The sequence below is a fragment of the Leguminivora glycinivorella genome, chromosome 1 (genome assembly GCF_023078275.1).
Source record: "Leguminivora glycinivorella isolate SPB_JAAS2020 chromosome 1, LegGlyc_1.1, whole genome shotgun sequence".
Classification (NCBI taxonomy): Eukaryota; Metazoa; Arthropoda; class Insecta; order Lepidoptera; family Tortricidae; genus Leguminivora; species Leguminivora glycinivorella.
The window spans coordinates 1,054,376-1,074,716 of NC_062971.1; the positions used below are offsets into that span (position 1 = coordinate 1,054,376).

Consider the following 20,341-nt stretch of genomic DNA (forward strand, 5'->3'; position numbering starts at 1 on the left):
TTGTACGTACCTTCTGAACGCCTAGAAATTTCATCAAACCCCTAAATAGATCGCTTTCAAATTGTCTACCTTGATCCGTTGTAATTAAACTTGGACAACCGAATCTACAAATCCAATTTTCATAAATAACTTTAGATACTGTTTCCGCTGTCATGTCAACAATTGGTATGGCTTCCGGCCATCTAGTGCGACGATCTATCATAGTAACGATGTACCTAAAACCTTGAGCTGTCGTGGGTAAAGGTCCCACGATGTCCACATGAATATGCTTAAACCTTTCCGCGTCCTGAAATTTACCTAACTTCGATATCGTGTGCCTATTTACCTTTGCCCTTTGGCACTGTACGCACGCCCTTGCCCATGTGCCTACATCTTTGTTCATGCCTGGCCAAAAATATCTTTGGGCTACCATCTTACGCGTGGTCCTAATCCCAGGATGACTAACGTTATGTACTGACTCGAACGCTATCTTCCTGAATTGTTCTGGTAATACGGTCGAGCCACGTCACCTGATATTTCACAATATAACCTTACGTTTGAATTTGGCATGCCTAACAATTTATACTTTGTTCTATCTGTTGTAAACAGGTCCGCGAACTGCTTATCTGCTTCCTGTGCTTGCGCAATTTCTTTGAAATCGCTTGCTACAGGGCACGCTATTGTTTCTACACGTGATAGCGCGTCAGCAACTATATTCTGAGAGCCGCTAATGTGTTCTATTTCGCTCGTAAATTCGCTTATAAACATTAGCTGTCTCGCTCGCCTAGGTGTTTCTTTCGCTGAGCCTACTTTTGTTAACGCTACCGTGAGGGGCTTATGGTCCGTATACACTATCAATCTCCGGCCTTCTACCATGTTTCTAAAATGTGCTATAGCCATGTATATTGCAGTCAATTCCCTATCATATGTACTGTACTTTTTCTGAGCCTCTGAAAATGCTTTTGAGAAATACCCGAGGGGTCTCCAAACGTTATTCGTGCGTTGCTGTAGCACGCCACCTGCACAAGTTCCAGACGCGTCGGTCATAAGAGCTAGTGGAACGTCCGGTACCGGAAATGACAATGTAACGGCGCTTTTAAGGCTTTCCTTACACTGCTCGAACGCGGTCTCTGCCTCGGCGTCCCACTCAATTTTCGTCTGATCTTTTTTCTTCGAGTTGTGCAAAAACTTATTTAAATGATTCTGTATCTCCGCGGCTTTACCTAGATGTGCTCTATAAAAGTTAACCATTCCTAAGAAACGCCTAAGTTGCTCAACGGTCTCGGGTCTCGGATAGTTAATAATAGCCTTTACTTTGTCGTCGCGTGGTCGTAATCCGTTTTCTGAAACTGTATAACCTAAAAAATCTACCTGCGATAATCCAAACTGACATTTACTCAAATTAATCGTTAAACCGACTTTTTCGAAACGCTCAAAAATTTTTGCAAGATGTTCCCTATGCACACTATCGTTCTCTGAAGCTACTATTATATCATCTATGTAACAAAATAATGAAGACTTTGCGCCTAGGTTATCAGTGATCGCCTCGATGTCCTGTAATTCAGCGTTCATGAAACGCTGAAACGTTTGTGCTGCGTTACGTAATCCAAAACATAACCTTGGGAACTCAAATAATCCGAAAGGCGTAATTATTGCCGTTTTCTCGATGTCCTCAGGTGCGACTTCTATGGCATGATATGCTCGATTGATATCTAAAGTGGAAAATAGTGACTTACCCGATAATCCGTACGTGAAGTCTTGTAACCTGGGAATCGGGTACCTGTCCGGCTTCGTGACAGCGTTCAGCCTCCTATAGTCTCCGCACGGTCTGATCTGCCCGTCCTTCTTCGGAACTATGTGTAGAGGGCTGGCCCAAGGACTCTTACTCGGCCTGCAAATACCTAAAGCTTGCATGTTACGAAATTCCTGCTTTGCCTGCTCATATCTATCTCGCGGTAACGGCCTAGCTCGCGCATATACCGGAGGACCTGATGTCTCTATGTAGTGCTTTACACTGTGTTTAGCAGGTTCTTTAAACGATACGGGGTTTGCTACGTCCATGTAACGCATCAAGATGTCACGGTATGGGTTATCATCCCGAATACATTTTATGGACACATGTTCACAATGCTCAATAGACCCTACGCATCTAAAGTTTGTCACTTTATCAACTAATATTCTACTGTCCAAATCTACCATTAACTTATGAGTCCTTAAGAAATCTGCACCGATGATGGCTCGAGTCACGTCACACAATATAAATGTCCACCGAAACGCTCTCCGCAGTCCTAAATTGAGCTCTAGCGACACTGTACCGAAAGTTTTAATTTCCGTGTTATTAGCTGCGTACAATTTTAAACCACACTCGCGACGCACTGTGGCACTGAATCTACTAGCTGGTACGATGGATACGTCTGCTCCGGTGTCTACGAGAAAATTAATACCACTATTGAAGTCTAAAACACACAGGCGGTGGCTTTCCGATCTCGGCTCCACGCACCCCCCAGCCGCTCCGGGGTGCACCGCGTCTAGTTTCCCTGCGGTGGCTGCCAGCTGAACGCGGTCGGCGGCTCCGCGCCTGCCGACTGCTGCTGCCAGGTATATGCTGTCGGCGGCGCTACGCCTGCCGACGGCTGCTGCCTGCCCCAGGCACACGGCTGGGTACAGCTCCGTGCATTTTCCCGGAACTTGAAGTGGTATCTACACAACCAATTCGGATTCCTGTTCGTGCCGCGCGACCTTGAACGCGACCGGTTCCTGTTCCGACGGAAATCTCTCGTCGGAGGCCTTGACCTGAGTTCGTTCACTTCAGTCCTAAGTTGCCTTATTTCCAAAGCCATATCTCGGAATCCACTTATCAGGTCAGTATTTATCGCCGTGGTCAACTGGCTCTCCGGGGTTGCTACAGCTGCTATCACCCCCGAGCCCATGGACTCCTGCACCTTGTCGGCCATCGCTGCCAGCTCCTCCAACTTTGCGCTCTCTGGTACCATTGCGAGGAGCGCCCTCGATGCTGTCGGGAGTCTCTGCAACCATAACCTCCGGACAGTCTCTTCTGCGACGTTAGCGTCTCTGGCCGCTTCAGCCATTCTTCTGTAAAGCTGCGACGGCTTCTGTTCCCCTAAGTCCATTTCTTTCACTAGCTTGTTAAACTGCCGGTCGGCGCTTTCCTGAAACGCCTTGATGAGCCTAGCTTTCAGGGTGTCGTAATTCCTTTCCGTATTATCTAATATGTCTCCTATCGTGGTCAGCTCTTCTCGGCCTAATTTGCCCACTACCAGGTCGAACTTTGCCTCTTTGGACATCTTCTGGGGACCCACGATCGCCTCGAACTGGTTGAACCATTGCTTAGGCATATCCTTCCAGAAAGGATATATCCTAGCTGACACTGTAATCGCGGCTAGTTCACTCTCCATGGTCGCTGTTTTCTGTTCAGTTGTCCCTGTAGGCTGCTGTTCCAACCTCTCGGCGCTGGATGCTGGACGCTCTAGCGGTACCTGTACTTGCACGGTCACTGGCACTGGCACGCCCGCTAGAACTGGCACGCCCACTGGTCTGGATCCTCGATCGCTCATTTACGCACTTGTCACTGCACGGAATGTCACTTTCATTCACAAAAGTCCTCACAACTTCGCAGCCCGCCTGGCTCCTCTGACTTAAATGATGTTCACCACACCGGTTTAAAGTTCACGTCAGGTACCAATTAGATCACGTCGGGGTCACCACTTTAACGTTTATTGCCAAACGTTAAATAGTTACTATAATGATTCACTGTGGCGAACTTTAAAGAGTCTATGGGTAACCTTTACTGGAGATAAATTAAACTTTAAATGTCCGATATTAACTCTGTATTTAATCCGACTTTATATGATCAGAAGGTTACAATTATAAGTACACAAAACTATGTGAGGGCCAGGCGGTGCCGCGGTACGACTACTAGTTTGTGTGCGCGCTGTATGCCTCGCGCTCAGTGACTGACTGACTGTTAGCTAAAGCTCCAAAGTAATAAGTTCATATTTGCTGACTCTAATGCATGCGTCACCGCCGTGCCCCTACAGTATCATGGAGCTGATCTGATGATGGAGCAGAAAGGTGGACGTAGGAACTCTGTTATGAAACGTCGTATCCCCGTCGAGTAAGGGGTTTTTAGAAACGTATCGGAGAGCAGTAGATGACTGTTGAAAGAAAGGTTCAGTCGGTGATAAAAGCTTGTGCTAAAAATTAAATTTTTGGAAAAAAAAAATGAGTTTAAAGAAATGTAGTTTGGTACATGTGCACGATGTATTTTTTTAAACAAAGCAGATGATACGGGAGACGGCATTTGAAATATTGTGAAACGTAGTTAAAAAAGAAATTCTTCAATGAGAAATTTACAAAACACATTGTTTTCGAACCAAAGTAACGCAGGAGACATTACTGTCTAATTAAAATGTGTAATATTTTAAATTGGAATGTAATAACTACAGTAAATAATTAAATAACAACATTCTTGAAAATAGGAACCCTTTCTATATGTTATATAAAGTAACACAGGGGACAAGACCTTTTTTTCTTTAGAATAACTTGCTGTTTGTATTGCAGAATTTAACTGGCGGTCCGCGCGGAGGTCTCCACATCACTGACGTCACTAACGCTTCGCGGACACTCTTGATGAACCTAGAAACGTTGAATTGGGACCCCATGCTCTGTAGGTAAGAATCAATCAAAAAAGTTTATTAATTTAAAATACCATTAATTTAATTTATTTCTACAAGTTTTATTCAACTTACCTTGTTAGTATGTTAGTTTGGATCAAAACGTAGAAGCTAAATTTGACCTACTTCCCGGTTTTCGATTGAGCTGAAATTTTGCACACATATGTAAATCACGTGACAATGCAATATTATGGTATCATGGAGCTGATCTGATGATGGAACAGAAAGGTGGTCATAGGAACTCTGTTATGAAATGCCGCCTGTCCCCATCGAGTAAGGGGTTTTTAGAAACGTCTCGGAGAGCAATAGATGCCTGTTAAAAGAAAGGTATAATCGGAAATAAAAGCTTATGCCAAAAATTATTTGCAAAAAACTTATTATTATTCATATAATTATATGATATCTATTTCAGTTTATATTTTTAAACGTGCTGTTCTGTTTTCTTTGTAGGTTGTTTGGAATCCATCGAGACTCTTTGCCCCAAATAAGAAGCAGTTCTGAAGTGTACGGCGTAGTCAAAGACGGATCCATCTTAGATGGAATTAGGATATCGGGAGTGAGTATTTCTTTTGTCAGTATTACACCTTTAATGTTACCTATTGCATATCTGTTGAAACTTTTTGTAAGAGGTCACTAGTTCGATATCGACCCGTCAAAATACTGTTCGATACTAAATCGCATTCCTATCGGTCTAAATATAACAAAACAAAATTCTATTTTATGTGTGAGCCAGATAAAGACACTTTTTAAGGTAAATGCGAACAACACCACTCTTTTTCATTGAATTTTTTGTTAACCAGATTCTGGGGAATCAGCAAAGCGCTCTGGTCGGTCAGAACTGCTTGTCCGCCGGACAGGCCAAGAACACGTACCGGAGCGGCTGCTTCCTGCTCTACAACACGGGCGCCCGCCGCGTGCAGTCCGCGCACGGCCTGCTCACCACCGTGGCCTACAGGCTCGGCCCGCACGCGCCGCCGGTTTATGCGCTAGAAGGTAACCACTTACATGATCAAGTCTTTGGGTGCGGACCATACAAATAGCATGACAAAGAATACCCCTCGAGCTTCGAAAACGAGACCAAAAATGACATGTACAGTCACCACATGGGAATGTTGAGCCACTCGGCTATCACTTGGCGACGGATGCAATTTGGTCGGGTAATATAATGACTTCGGTATCTTTCGTTAGTAGGCACGATCGCGACGTGACCGATGTTACCCGATGATATGTCAGTTAAATACGAATCTTTGTTGCGTCAAAATTTGACTATGTCAAAACTAGTTGACATAATAAAAATCCTTCGTCTACGAAAATTAAGGATTAGCCGACGGCCATTTAATTTTAAAGTTACTCGTTTGAATCAGACGCTAGATGTCGTTGTTCCTAGCGGAAACTAGATAACGAAAATTCTTCATGGATTCATCTAAAACCGTTTAGTAATCCGTTAGTATTTCCTTCAAATCGGATGCCATGATTTATCTGACATTAATAGGCGAGATCATTTTTCAAGTCAAGATAAATAGCCATGTTATCGGGCAATTTTAATAGTACATTACTACAGAGGCCGGGACAAACGCCTCAGACCTATCCGGCCTCGCTTCGCTCGGCCGTCTATATGTCTTCGGCCGGCAACCCCATTTCCCGCCGAGGTATGTATAGTGCTTTTCTCAAACATGGTATGAAATAAATAAAGTCTACTGAAAATAGTAACTTTGGATGGCTGTATCTCCTAAACGGTGCGTCGTAGCGCAAAAATAATCGAATTTTCGTTCCCCTTTAATGCCCCGTATACGCCTATAAAAAAACAAAAAATTAAAAAAAAACGAAAAAAAATTTTTTTGTATGAAAACGCACCCAAAATCAAATATTGTCTAGGGCCCGTACCAGTTGCAGTCGGCACGTCTATAAAGCCCCTTATAGTTTTTTTTTTAATTGGCTAAATACCTGGATGTTATGTCACAATTATCTGTGTTTGGAAATTAAAAAAGAAGACTTTGCCGGCCTTGGCCTGCAAGGTTTGTATGAAATTCCATTATCTATCAATCGTCCTAGCCGCACCTGCAACGTCATACTTCGCTGCGTCATACGTCAAGTTTCGACCTGGTATATAATGAACCACTTCTCGCACTAGTGCGTAAAAAAAACGCCATCTGTACTGAAATACAGTACAGATGGTGGATTTTTTTAAATTGAAAATGAACTTTTCAGTGCAGATGGTGGATTTTTTACGCACTAGTGCGAGAAGTGATTCATTATATGCCAGGTCGAAACTTCGGCGTGCCATCTGTACTGAAAAACGTCGTACGATACACGTGCGAAAAGGAAATTCGTAACTCGTGTCGATTTAAAACACTCCCTTCGGTCGTGTTTTAATTTATCGCCACTCGTTTCGAACTTCCTTTTTTACGCACTTGTATCGTAATGTTCTATTAAACATTAGGAAGTTACGATATGATGACGTATTAGGCAGATAGATTGTTCAATTCGTCGCTAGATGGCACTGTACCTTCGGCAAACTAGCTAACGTAGCTAACGATGTTTCAACATAGATCATACATTTTTAGGTCCATATTGAAATCCCCCATTACTAATATTATGGTGAATTTTTGGATATGACGTTCTCCTTTTGTAGAACGTTGTAATATATTAACACTTTCGAAACCGGGCTCTACGCGGCGCTACGACATTTTCGCTACATACGGGTTTCCCCATGTAATCGGCTACGCTTCTACGAGCGGTGTGCCCGACAGTCGGGTTCTTGGTAGCGAAAGTGTTAATATATCAACACTGGGAGTTTCAAATATCCTAAGAGGGACATTTTATCGAAAGTACACTTTAAAGGTCATTCATCAACCAGTGACATTAAATAAGTATTTGAACGCTAACCAAAGAGGATCGAGTATTAAAGAGAGTTACTGTCAAAGTAAAATGTGTAATCACAGTGCATAGACTGCCATCTCTCTACACAGGCTTAAAACTTTTGAACCTCACTTTTGACAATTTGGCTCATATTCAATTCAATTCAATTCAAAATATCTTTATTCATGTAGGCCTAGTTACAAGCTCTTATGAATAGTTCATTACATATATATTATGATCTTAATCTAACCTAATTATCAGAGCAATTTATTGTTGTAAATTATTGTTCATAATAATATTGAGTCTATAATATACAATTTCATATAAAAATAATCGTTAAACAAAAAGTATATAATTAGGTATATGTATATATAAAAATACATGTCTAGAATATTTCTAGGAAAAATCCAATGTCCAAAAAAATACAATATTAATTTCATCAACAATAATAATAATAATAAACGTAAAAATAAGAAACCATTTCGAATAACAATTAATCCCACGTTGTTTTATCATTCATGTAGTCTTGTGTTGTATAATAAGCTTTGGAAATGAGTACACGCTTTACATGATTCTTAAATTTATTAATTGACAAGTCAGTAATATGATTCGGAAGTTTATTATAAAATCGAACACAATTACCCATGAATGATTTTTTAATTTTACAGAGCCGTGTGAAGGGCACCGCGAGTTTATGTTTATTTCTAGTATTTATATTATGTACATCACAGTTTTTCTTAAAATTACAAATGTTTTTATGTACATACATAATATTCTCATAAATATATTGACAATGCACTGTCATTATATTAATGTCCTTAAATTTATCTCTAAGTGAGTCTCTATGGTTCATTTTATATATTGCTCGAATAGCCCTCTTCTGCAGAATAAATATGGTATTTATCTCTGAAGCACTGCCCCAAAGTAAAATACCATATGACATAATGCTGTGAAAGTAACTAAAATAAACTAATCGAGCTGTTTTCACGTCTGTTAACTGACGGATCTTGCTCACTGCAAAAGCTGCAGAACTAAGTCTATTCGAGAGGTTAACAATATGGGGACCCCACTGAAGTTTAGAATCTAAAGTTATACCAAGAAAAACTGTACTATCTACCAGTTCTAATTCCTCATCCTTCACAACGACACTTGTTTGCTCATTCCTTACGTTACTATTAGTGACAAACTTAATACATTTAGTCTTTTTTTCATTTAATAATAAATTATTAGCATTGAACCAGTTCACTACTTTAGAGATAGCATTGTTTACATCACTGTGAGCTTGTTGCTGTCGTTTGAGTTTGAAAATAAGTGAGGTGTCGTCTGCAAACAATACTATATCATGGTGGGTCTTTACAAGGAATGGCAAGTCATTTATGTAGATAAGGAACAGGAAAGGCCCCAATATTGATCCCTGTGGTACACCCATAGAGACCAATGACCCAGTTGATCTCTGTCCATTGACATCTACCCTTTGTATTCTACCATTTAAGTAGGACTTGAGTAAATCTAGTGCTGATCATCTGACTCCATAATAATGTAGTTTCCTGATCAATGTTTCATGACAAACACAGTCGAAGGCCTTAGATAAATCACAAAAGATACCTAAAGCATCTTGTGACTCCTCCCAGGCATCGAAAATATGCTTAATTAGCTCAACACCAGCATCAGTTGTCGAGCGACCCCGTGTGAAGCCAAATTGCTTATTATGCATTAAATTATTAACGTTAAAATGTCGAACTAATTGAGAAAGAACTAATTTTTCAAATATTTTACTGAAAGTTGGCAGCACAGATATTGGTCTAAAGTTAGTGGGGTCAGAGTGGCTGCCGGATTTAAATAAAGGAGTTATTTTGCTATGTTTCATTAGATCAGGAAACTCGCCGCAGTCAACACTGTTGTTGAATATAACTGCTAAGTCAGGCGCTACAACCTCAACTAAGGATTTTACGGCATGGACGGAGACCCCCCAGAGGTCACTAGTTTTTTTGACATTAATTGATTTAAATGCCTTTACTATATCTGAGGTACAAACATGTTCAAAATAAAGGTCTCTACAACACTCAGGAACGTTTTCCTCTAATAATGTGACGGCAGATAAGGGTGATGAATTTAAATCCTTAGTTGTGAATGCTGGTATCTCGGTGAAAAATTTTTCGAACTCTGTTGCTACTTCAAAATTGGAATCTATAATTTTGTTATCAATATTCAGTTTAATATCTTTTACTGCGTGTTTCGAGCGACCAGTTTCCACATTAATTACTTTCCACGTTGCTTTAATAATGTCAGAGCTATTTTTTATTTTATTACTAAGATAATTTCGCTTAGCGATATGACAATCTATCTTGAACTTCTTCGAATATTGCTTAACATGTTCTTTAAATTCATCACTCGTATTAAACCGCCGTTCTTCATACAAGGCATACGATGCACGTCTTCGTTGATGTAACTCTGCAGTAGCCGACTCACTAAAAACTGATGCACCACTAACTACGACCGATTTTGAAGTAAATATTGCATTATAATGTTGCAGAAAAGTGTGAAAGAATGAATTATACATACTATTAGGACTCATATCGGAAGACAGGGAGGGTAGCGCCTGAACCAAACTTTGCTTCATTCGTTCCACGCGGTCGGAGGTTACTGGTACAAAAGTTATTTGTTTTCTCAAAGTATTTTTCCTTAATGTCTCAAATACTATCAATTGGCCTAAATGGTCTGATTCTAAGTTGCTAATTACATCTTTAGTAGTAGGAAAAATATCAGTGAAAATATTATCTATACAGGTGGCACTAGTGGCAGTCACTCTAGTAGGCTCCATAAAAATATGATTGAGATTACATGATTTGAAAAGATTCAACAATCTGATACTTATTGTTGAATTTTCCAAGATATTTACATTAAAGTCGCCGCATATAAGTATTTTTTTACTAGAAGATGATATTTTAAGTAGCACAGATTCCATAATTTTTTCAAAAGTTTCAAAATTACTTAATGGCGGCCTATACACACAGACAACAATAAATTGCTCCAATTCTACAGCACTTAGTTCTATAGTCCGTTCAACAGACATGGAAACAATATCCTTACGTTCCTTAAATTTTAACTGGCTATTTATTATAATTAACGACCCACCATGTATGGAACTATGTCTGGTGAACGAACTTGCCACCTGGTGATTATTAAATTGAGGCATTAATTCATTGTTTTTTAACCAGTGTTCAGTAATACATAAAATGTCTACATAAAATTCGTTCATGAATAGTTCAATTTGTAAATCTTTTCCTCTAATACATTGAATATTTTGATGCACCAGGTGGATATACTTTCCTTGCTCACAGTATTGATTCTTATAGTTACTTAAAATTAAATTGCCAGAGACAGAATCTTTTGTCTTAGAAGCTAGTTTAAATCATTGGTTATGACTGGAACCAATTCCAAGTTCATACTTTGCTGCTCAATAGGAGCAGAGTTGTCTGCCAAATTCTTGGCAGAAATGTCAAATAAATAGGATAGCGATAAAGCTATTTGTCTTTTATAATAATTTGAAAGGTAACATTTACCTTTAGTCAAAAACACCATAGGTATATGGTATTTACTAACAAATTTGTTAGTGTCAATTATGCTAACCTTACTACTATATGTACAAAGATTATATAAAGCTACATTCAACTTATGTCTAGTGTTATTTTCTTTTTTTTCTGCCTCTGACATCTGGTTACAATAGGGGAATGTAAAGAAAATAATTTCATGCACTGCCAATGAGTTTAATTGTTCATAATATTTTACTAAATTATTTTTGTTTACATTACCCCTATTCCCCATAAAGATAAGCAGTGTTGTCTTACTATTGATATTACTGTCGTTTAAAATTTGTTTAATGATATTTTCAAAGCTGCTATGAGGCAGACAGTTATTGATTGTACTAAGTCCCTTTAAGTAAAAATTTAAAAATGAGCTCATATTGCTCCCAATCTCATCACAGTACATAACAACATTAGGTTTAGGTGTGCTTTGTTGTGAAGTGTGGAAGGGGCCATTATCATTCATTTGCCCCTGCGGTAAACTGTCACACAGGCTTGGGTCAAGCGCACTGGTCGACAAATCTCCAGTCACTTGCTTACATGCACATGCCTGGGCATTTGTCAACGACTCAAACCGCTCTGAATTATGCTTAATCTGGGATATTAAATCATCCATGGCTAAAGAATATTCACTAATAACTTTTTTTGAACTCTCATTTATCACATCTAAAGATTTTATTGAATCCTCTAGGCTTTGAATTTTTAACTTTAATGCCTGTGTGTCAGTTTCATACTGTAATCTACTGTGTTCTAACTGAGCTGTATACAAATCTAACTTATCTACTAAACTTATATTAACTTTACAAAATCTCAATTTTTTAAAAAACAATTTATTAATTTTTGACATCTTTTGATTTTTTTTGATCAGTTTATTTAATTTTATATACTTCTTTAGTTTGTTTCCGCTGCAATTTACTAACCTTGGTGTAGTGGCATCATTGGTTAAGTCTGTAGTTACTGAAGGGTTTTCAATTGCTGCGGTAACCAACTGAGATGCAGGCCGGACCAGTTCCTCGAACAAGGTCTGAGTGTGTGCCGCAGCTGCTTGGTTTTGGGCCTCCCGTAGCTCGTAGATGTGTTCGTGGGCGTCGTGCAGTGCTCTCTCCAATGAGTCGATGTCTTTCAGGGCCTGTTCATATGCAGCATTACACTCCATAAACCTGTCAACCGTCTCCTGAAGCCGGGCCCGCTCCGAGTTTACATTATTAAAATCACTCTCTAGTGTACACAGTTCCTTTTTTAACTTATCGTTTTTATCAATTATCAATAATAGCTCCTTCTCACTGTCTTCTCTTTCACTGAGCAATTGAGCACTAAACTCCTTGGATTGTTTTAATTCCAGCAAGGTAAGTTGGAGCTTATCACACTTCTCAGGCTCCTGCTGGAGAGCCGCTGCTGCAGCGGCGGCAGCTGCTCTGCGTGTTTGCATTGTAAATGGGTTTTTAAAAGAATTAAAAACAAAACAAAGCAAGGAATTGCCTACTCAAGCTCAGCGGTGACTTACATGAAATAGTGACGTTTCACTATGCCTACACTTGTTCTAGCCTTGTACAATGATTAACACTGAAAAAGAAACACAATCGGTACTAACTAGTGATAATAAGACTCAGAAAGTGTACAAAGGCGAACAGATATTTCAAATTTATAACCTATAACGGCTACAAACCTGAGACATCAAAGACACTTGTAAACGTCACTAAAGCACTTCACTACTTATATTTATACAAAACTTAATGTTAAATATACTAATTTCACGCTTTAAATACTAATTAATACTTAAAATATGCTTAAAAAATAATTATTTCAAAGGGACCTAGCAAAATCAGCTGCTTATCGTTTGACAGCCAGGGTTGACATTCTTAGCTTGATATGTTTTAAAATGTCAAATATTAATATTAGCGCCATCTAGCCGAGCGTACCCCAAAGGTGTATCGCCATCTAGCTCACCGTACCTTTTTCTGTATGGTTTTGGGGTACGTTTTTTTCTTAGACTATCGGTCTATACGAAGTTATATAGGTCTTTGCGCTAACTTATTCGTGAAGAAAGATAACATTAACAAAATTTACAATTTAATACATGTAACAAAGACCTATATAACTTCGTATAGACCGATAAAGTCTAAGAAAAAAACGTACCCCAAAACCATACAGAAGAAGGTATGATGATCGATGATATCAGACGCATCCATAGCAACATAGCGTAGCACGTCTCTGGTGGAAAGGCACCCTTAGGGTCGGCAATGACAAACCCCGGAAGTTGCAGCCGTCCATAAGCTACGGACGCTTCTTATAAATTTAAGCTTCACGAGTAAATCGATAAGACTTGCCAATTACATAAAGGACCTTTTCCCCACACTAGCTCGGAAACACGTGTTTTGTCCTTTAATACCAACGGGTAAAAACGCATTTTATCCACTAGTGGGTAAAGTAATTTGACCTTGAATAAAGTCAAATTAACTGCTTTAAAATTGATAAAAGTAGGTGAATCTAGTAATAGAGATGATTTACCACCTGTGGAACTACTGGAAGCAGTGATAAACGCATTTTTTGCGTTATAGTTTCCTCGCTATAGTGAGGGGAAAAGTTTTGTGTTACACTCGGGTGCAAATGTATTTTACTTCTCGTGTGTTAAAAAACTCGCAAGTTCAGGATTCTATTCTCGAACCACTCGCTTCGCTCGTGGTTCAACTATAGAATCCTTTCACTTGCTCGTTTTTAAATTCCACACTCGGCGTTAAAATACAACTTTGCCCCCTTGTATAACAAATAACTATTAAAGTTTCGACATAAACAAATAAAGTAGGTAATATTTTGCGTAGTAGTGCAAAAAAGTAGCATCCTATGTTTTGTAAAACCATATCTTCGTGCCATGAATTTTAAGTACTGATCAAAAACACATCTGATTTTTTGTAATACTGGTATTGAGTATATGTCAAAGTTTATTCAACGTTTCATCTTGCAGGTTCGATTGCAGTAGCAGGCGGTGCCATGAAGTTCCTCCGGGACAACCTGAAACTAATAAAAGACGTGGTAAAGGACACCGAGCAGATCGCCGGCCAAGTCTTTTCCACGGGAGACGTTTATTTCGTCCCTGCCTTCAGCGGGCTATACGCGCCATACTGGAGAAAGGATGCTAGGGGGTAAGCGAATATTTACTAGGATCATCATCATCATCATCCTCCTTGCGTTATCCCGACATTTGCCACGGCTCATGGGAGCCTAGGGTCCGCTTTGACAACTAATCCCAAGATTAGGCGTAGGCACTTTTACGAAAGCGACTGCCATCTGACCTTCCAACCCGAAGGGTAAACTAGACCTTATTGGAATTAATCCGGTTTTACTCACGATGTTTTCCTTCACCGAAAAGCGACTGGCAAATATCAAATGACATTTCGCACATAAATTCCGAGAAACTCATTGGTGCGAGCCGGGGTTCGAATTGAATATTTACTAGGATATACGCTCCAAAATCCATCTTATTCAAATCCTCAGTACTCTATGTATATCGTTCGGCGTCGTAACACTGGTTGAATTGCCGTTACCAGCATAACATAATAATTAATTATAAATATATCCATACCAATATTATAAATGGGAAAGCGTGTGTCTGTTTGTTTGTCTGTCATTCACGCCAAAACGGAGCGACGAATTGACGTGATTTTTAAGTGGAGATAGTTGAAGGGATGCAGAGTGACTTAGGCTACTTTTTGTCTCTTTCTAATTTTATGGAAGTGGTGGAAGTTTGTATGGAACATTCAGCAATTTTGGAATTTAACGTGAGTGAAGCCGCGGGCAAAAGCTAGTATACATAGAATAATAATTATGTAATTCTGAATGATAAATTGTTGTTTTAGGATTATTTGCGGGCTGACAGCATTCACCACAAAACAGCACATCATAAGAGCAGCGTTGGAAGCAGTTTGTTTCCAAACTAGGTAAGTGATAAAACTATCTCTGTATTTATGGAATAAATACTTACGTAGATATAAATAAAATTGGTCTATACTGGCTATTACCTTCTATATACTTTTTGTCTCCTGGGTTACCAACGGATTTGATACAAAGGCTTTGGTCTATACTGGCTATTACCTTCTATATACTTTTTGTCTCCTGGGTTACCAACGGATTTGATACAAAGGCTTTGGTCTATACTGGCTATTACCTTCTATATACTTTTTGTCTCCTGGGTTACCAACGGATTTGATACAAAGGCTTTTTTAACCCCCGACGCAAAAACGACGGGGTGTTATAAGTTTGACGTGTCTGTCTGTCTGTCTGTCTGTCTGTGTGTGTGTCTGTCTGTGGCATCGTAGCTCCCGAACGTATGAACCGATTTAGATTTAGTTTTTTTTTTGTCTGAAAGCTGAGTTAGTCGGTAGCTATGGCGGGGTCTTAGGGTTTTTTTTTAATTTCTTGGTTATTTTTTACTAATTTAATAGATACTCTTAGGTTAAGCCTTTGGGCGTTTACACTCTTTTCACCTGTGTTACCAAGTAAAAACTTAGCCCAAGCGTAGAAAAATTAATTAAAGAACATGAAATTTTAGTATTAATAATATACTACAGGGACATATTAGAAGCCATGAACAAGGACTGCGGCATGCCGCTGTCCAAACTGCATGTTGACGGACACATGACCCGCAACGACTTGCTGATGCAGTTGCAAGCCGATCTCATCGGGATACCTGTGTGTAAGTATTACAATTAATCATTTCCAAAATAATACAAATAAAACTGCCAAATAGTCAATATCGTTGTCTGAGTACCCACAACACAAGCCTTCTTGAGCTTACCGTGGGATTCAGTCAATCTGTGTAAGAATGTCCTATAATATTTATTTTTATATTTTTATGTCCTATAATATTTATTTTTATATTTTTATTTTATTTAACGACCGGTCTGGCCTAGCGGGTAGTGACCCTGCCTGCTAAGCCGCGGTGCCGGGTTCGAATCCCGGTAAGGGCATTTATTTGTGTGATGAGCACAGGTATTTGTTCCTGAGTCATGGATGTTTTCTATGTATATAAGTATTTGTATACTATATATTATATCGTTGTCTGAGTACCCACAACACAAGCCTTCTTGAGCTTACCGTGGGACTCAGTCAATCTGTGTAAGAATGTCCTATAATATTTATTTATTTAATTAGTCAACATACTGTATTGTTTACATAATTGTTCGGGGATTTTTTGTTTCACCATTGCTTAACTACAATTTTTTAGAGTAATAATGACGGGAAAATGTTTTTAGTACCGAAATTAATCGTTATGGATATTAATTACTGACGAATGACTTGAAATTTTTATGTATGGACCTGTGTAGTAGTAAAAATACAAAAGAGTGAAAAGAGATAAAGAAAATTTGGAAATAAAACACCGAATGAAATAAGTACTTAATCATGTCGAATTTATTCTCACGTAAAAAGAAAAAAGGAACCCTATTACGTTGGTTTTAACTTTTAATATACTTTCAATGTGATTTGTTTTATGTACAGTGCGCGCACAATCTTGGGACATGTCGGCCCTCGGCGCGGCTGTGGCGGCCGGGAATGCGGTGGGCGTGTGGTCCGTGGAGGCGTGGAGGGCCACCGCCACGCCCATCGACACCTTCCTCCCCACCACCACCGATGATGGTACGTGCTCCCCCCCACATCTAGCGTCTTGCGAGCGTAGCCTACTGTATGGCAAAGCGGCGTCTTTTTCCATACAGTTGACCCGACGCTACGCTCGCGAGACGCTAGATGTGGGGGGTCTTACTGTTCATTCGTGGTATGTCTCCTGGGTTACTTTTGGAGCTAAGTTGTAGCACATCTTTTTACTAGAAGAAAGTGAATTCAGCATTTAAATCTTTCTCTTTATTCCAGATCGTGACGCGCGCTACACCAAATGGAAGATGGCCGTGCAGCGTTCCCTCGGCTGGGCCTCCGTCAAAAAGTCCATCACCATGACAGGTCAGAACTTACGCAACTTTAGCATGACCCGCCTTAACAGCATAGACACTCTCTCCAACGGCAGTAGGAAAAACTCTCTCTTCGAAACCGCTGACACAGACTTCGAAATAGACGAGGAGTGTAGCACCGTAGAAGAATTACTTAAATACCAAGCCAGAAAATTCTCGATCTTCCCTCAGAAGTCTAGGAAAGAACGCAGTATTTTAGACGACGCGGACTATTTCATGGCTAAAAAAGAGTGCGATTACGGTCTGTGTCAGTGCTGTAGAACAGAAAAAAAGTTGCAAAAGGCCACGAACTGGGAGAGTATAGAAGAGATGATCGAAAACGATCCGGAGATTATATTCGATGGGGATCATAACCCCATCGTCGTGGAGCCTAGGAGAATGTCCGCCGCGCCGGTCGAGCTGGGCCCGCTAGACTCCGTACCTGCTTTGTTAACGGGCAGCGCGGTCAACTTGCGGAAGCACATGCATTTGGAGAAGCTACCGGCGCTGTTTAGAACTATCTGTAACAAGCTTTCTAACACTTCTCTCACCTAACTTAGAGAATGGCAGGAATAGGCTTAAGAATAGTGTCTACTAGAGGCATATATTTTTCCAATTATCTCTTCTATTTAATATTTACAAATTACGAAATTCTACGCAAATTTGTTCCATCCCTACGTAGTACAAACGTTGGTAAACGTTGAGACATCCTTCGTTGATGTATTGTATTGCTCATAATGAGAAAGATATGTGATATGTAGTTCCTTTACCGTTGGAAGCTCTCACAAACTAAAACAAGATAATAATTTTATTATGGCCTATAAACTCGCATGTGAATCGAATACAGTAGAGGAACGTGTCTTGTGTGTTTAAAAGTAGAATAGCATTTTGCTCTCTTAAAACGTATACATGTAGCCCCTAGTTCTTTATAATGATAGACATATCGGGCCGGACCTGCGCACTATATAAATAAAATATCGTACTAAAATTGTAATACTACATTATTAGCTATAAAAAGTTAGCACTGCGTTTTATGTCTTCCTTTTGGTTATAGTGAGCAACACCGCTTTCTATTCATACATTACTTGTCCGGTAACACAGGAGACAAGTCTATAATTTATAATTGAACCAGCTCAATTGAGTAGTAATGATTGCTCTAAACCAACCGGGTTTAGTTCGAATTGCAAAACAGTATTTTAAAAAGTTCGACGCGAATGTAGATTTAAAATACATATTATTAGCAATGGTGATATTGGTGATGGTTTAAACTTATACATTTTTACTAGTTTTGCGGATGTCATTAATTAATTATCTATAAAACAACACAGCAGCAAGAATTAATGAAACAAGCATTTGGTGTCGGGTCCTTGGCTCTAGATTTAAAAATAATTGTAAAGATGCAAAACTTTCATTACGATAAACATTTTGACCTCTTACATAAAAAAAGTGGATTTTATTCAAACCCATTAATTAGTCTATGGAATAAATCTTAAAAAATACTTTATTAGATTCTCTTTTACCTACTTTGTAAGGTAGTTCTCGAAACTAAAAATACTAGTTTTAAAGGTATTTTGTATTCCTACAAGAAATCATAAAATACAATAATCACAAAAAATAAAATTATATTAATTAATCTATTCATAACTGTAAGTTAGTCTTAATTAACATAATAATATACATATTTTATTTTTATATATAAATAATAAACAGTTTACATATAAATTCACACAAATATTTGCCTCAATTTCCATGCCAACCACATGTATAAAAAATAATATTATGTATTATTTATTCCATCTCTATACACATTCCAACACTTGCACTATTAAAAAAACCATAAACCACAAAATGTAACTGACAGACACCTTTTCTCTTGATTTAATTTTTATTTTGCATTTTTACAATTATTTTTCGCTTGATCACGAGAAGTGGTTGGTTACTTGTAAAACAATTTAATATTCTTATTTCTGATTCACTTTTTTTTTCATCTCTTTCAGGCCATAAAAATAGTATAAGTGTTTTGGCTAGTAAATTATAAATAAAGCATTTTATATTAAAATGCATAATGTAAAAAAAAAAACTAAAAAATGTTATGTGAAAAATATGTAACACTGTTTTTGAAAAGACATTATTTTTTTACTTTACTGTATTATAGTTGTTACTTTGTTTTGACAGTTTTTGTTGTCAAAAGTTGTTGTTTATGCTAGTGAAACTTAAGTAAACTAGAAGCAGTCAAAATGTATTTCACGACATGTTATTATTTATTTTTATTTTCGAATTGAGATTAAAGAAATTAAAAAAAAAATTAACCACAAACAGTATTTTTAATAAATCGCTAAATAAATTTTATGTATTCTGAAATGGAATGAATTAAATTTTAATGTATTACGTAGGTACTTAAAAAAATATGTGATTTTTGTAAGATGAGGCAAAATAGACGAATGATCTCAGTTTAGGCTAACGTATGAACCATTGTTATCTAAATTACTAATCGATGTAAAGAGTAGGTGAACCAAAGTATTGTCTTGCACGATGTTGCATTTGAAGTTTGCTTCTAGTTTCGTTACGATTGTATTATTTTATTATCCTTCAATGTTCTTACTAACATACCAATAAGACTGCTATTAACTTGAATATTGAATAAAGTATTATTTATCTAAAAACGTTTTTAATTTTTCTATGCCTTCATTTTTTATTAATAATGTGTTATTTTATTACACAGTAATGCGCAATAGTAAATTAAACAGTATTTTATTCGATTAATCAATGATACTCACGACATTCATTTTTTTTTATTTGAAGCTTTGAGAGAAAACTTACACAATTAACTTAACACTTCCTCTTTCATAAGAGATTATTTTTTATTAAACTCACAGTGATATGTAACCCAAATAGCAAAATGATAGTTATGTTAACATTACTACTCGTCTATGTTGTGAAAAAATAACAGTTAGTATATACCACAAGTGTCATTGTGTTTAATAAAAACTATTTGAACGAGTAAAGGATACAGACCAGAATGTAAGGAAAATAGCGACGATATGGTCTCTGCCAAGTTTTGACGTCAAGGTGTTTTGCAACTTTTTTTCTTCATAAACAGCAGATAAGTTTCTTTTCTTTCTAACTAGCACCACATTTCATTGGCACTTCACTTATACCTTGCTTATTTATATCACGCTAGTGTTTAAGTGTATCAACTATTTTCTGATTGATATTCTGTCCCGTCACCCAGGAGACAACAGTAAAACACAGTTTGGTAAGGTATAAATATTGTTCGACGTATTTTACT

The 20,341-nt window shown here is 38.2% G+C and overlaps 1 protein-coding gene across 5 annotated transcripts in view; it reads left to right on the plus strand.

Annotated features, from left to right (window-relative positions):
- The window catches only part of LOC125231268 (glycerol kinase), a 55,990-nt gene that overhangs the window by 32,178 nt on the left and 3,471 nt on the right, over nt 1-20,341 (plus strand). For 3 of the 5 annotated variants that reach the window (XM_048136680.1, XM_048136691.1, XM_048136669.1), the window contains exons 6-13: nt 4,561-4,670; nt 5,124-5,229; nt 5,474-5,666; nt 14,079-14,256; nt 14,971-15,051; nt 15,682-15,806; nt 16,610-16,747; nt 16,979-19,714. In XM_048136680.1, coding sequence (XP_047992637.1) covers nt 4,561-4,670; nt 5,124-5,229; nt 5,474-5,666; nt 14,079-14,256; nt 14,971-15,051; nt 15,682-15,806; nt 16,610-16,747; nt 16,979-17,607 — 1,560 coding nt within the window. In that variant the 3' untranslated portion in view covers nt 17,608-19,714. Of the gene's footprint in view, nt 1-4,560; nt 4,671-5,123; nt 5,230-5,473; nt 5,667-14,078; nt 14,257-14,970; nt 15,052-15,681; nt 15,807-16,609; nt 16,748-16,978; nt 19,715-20,341 lie in introns of those variants that run through there. The other 2 variants (XM_048136711.1, XM_048136700.1) reach the window with 2 other exon arrangements.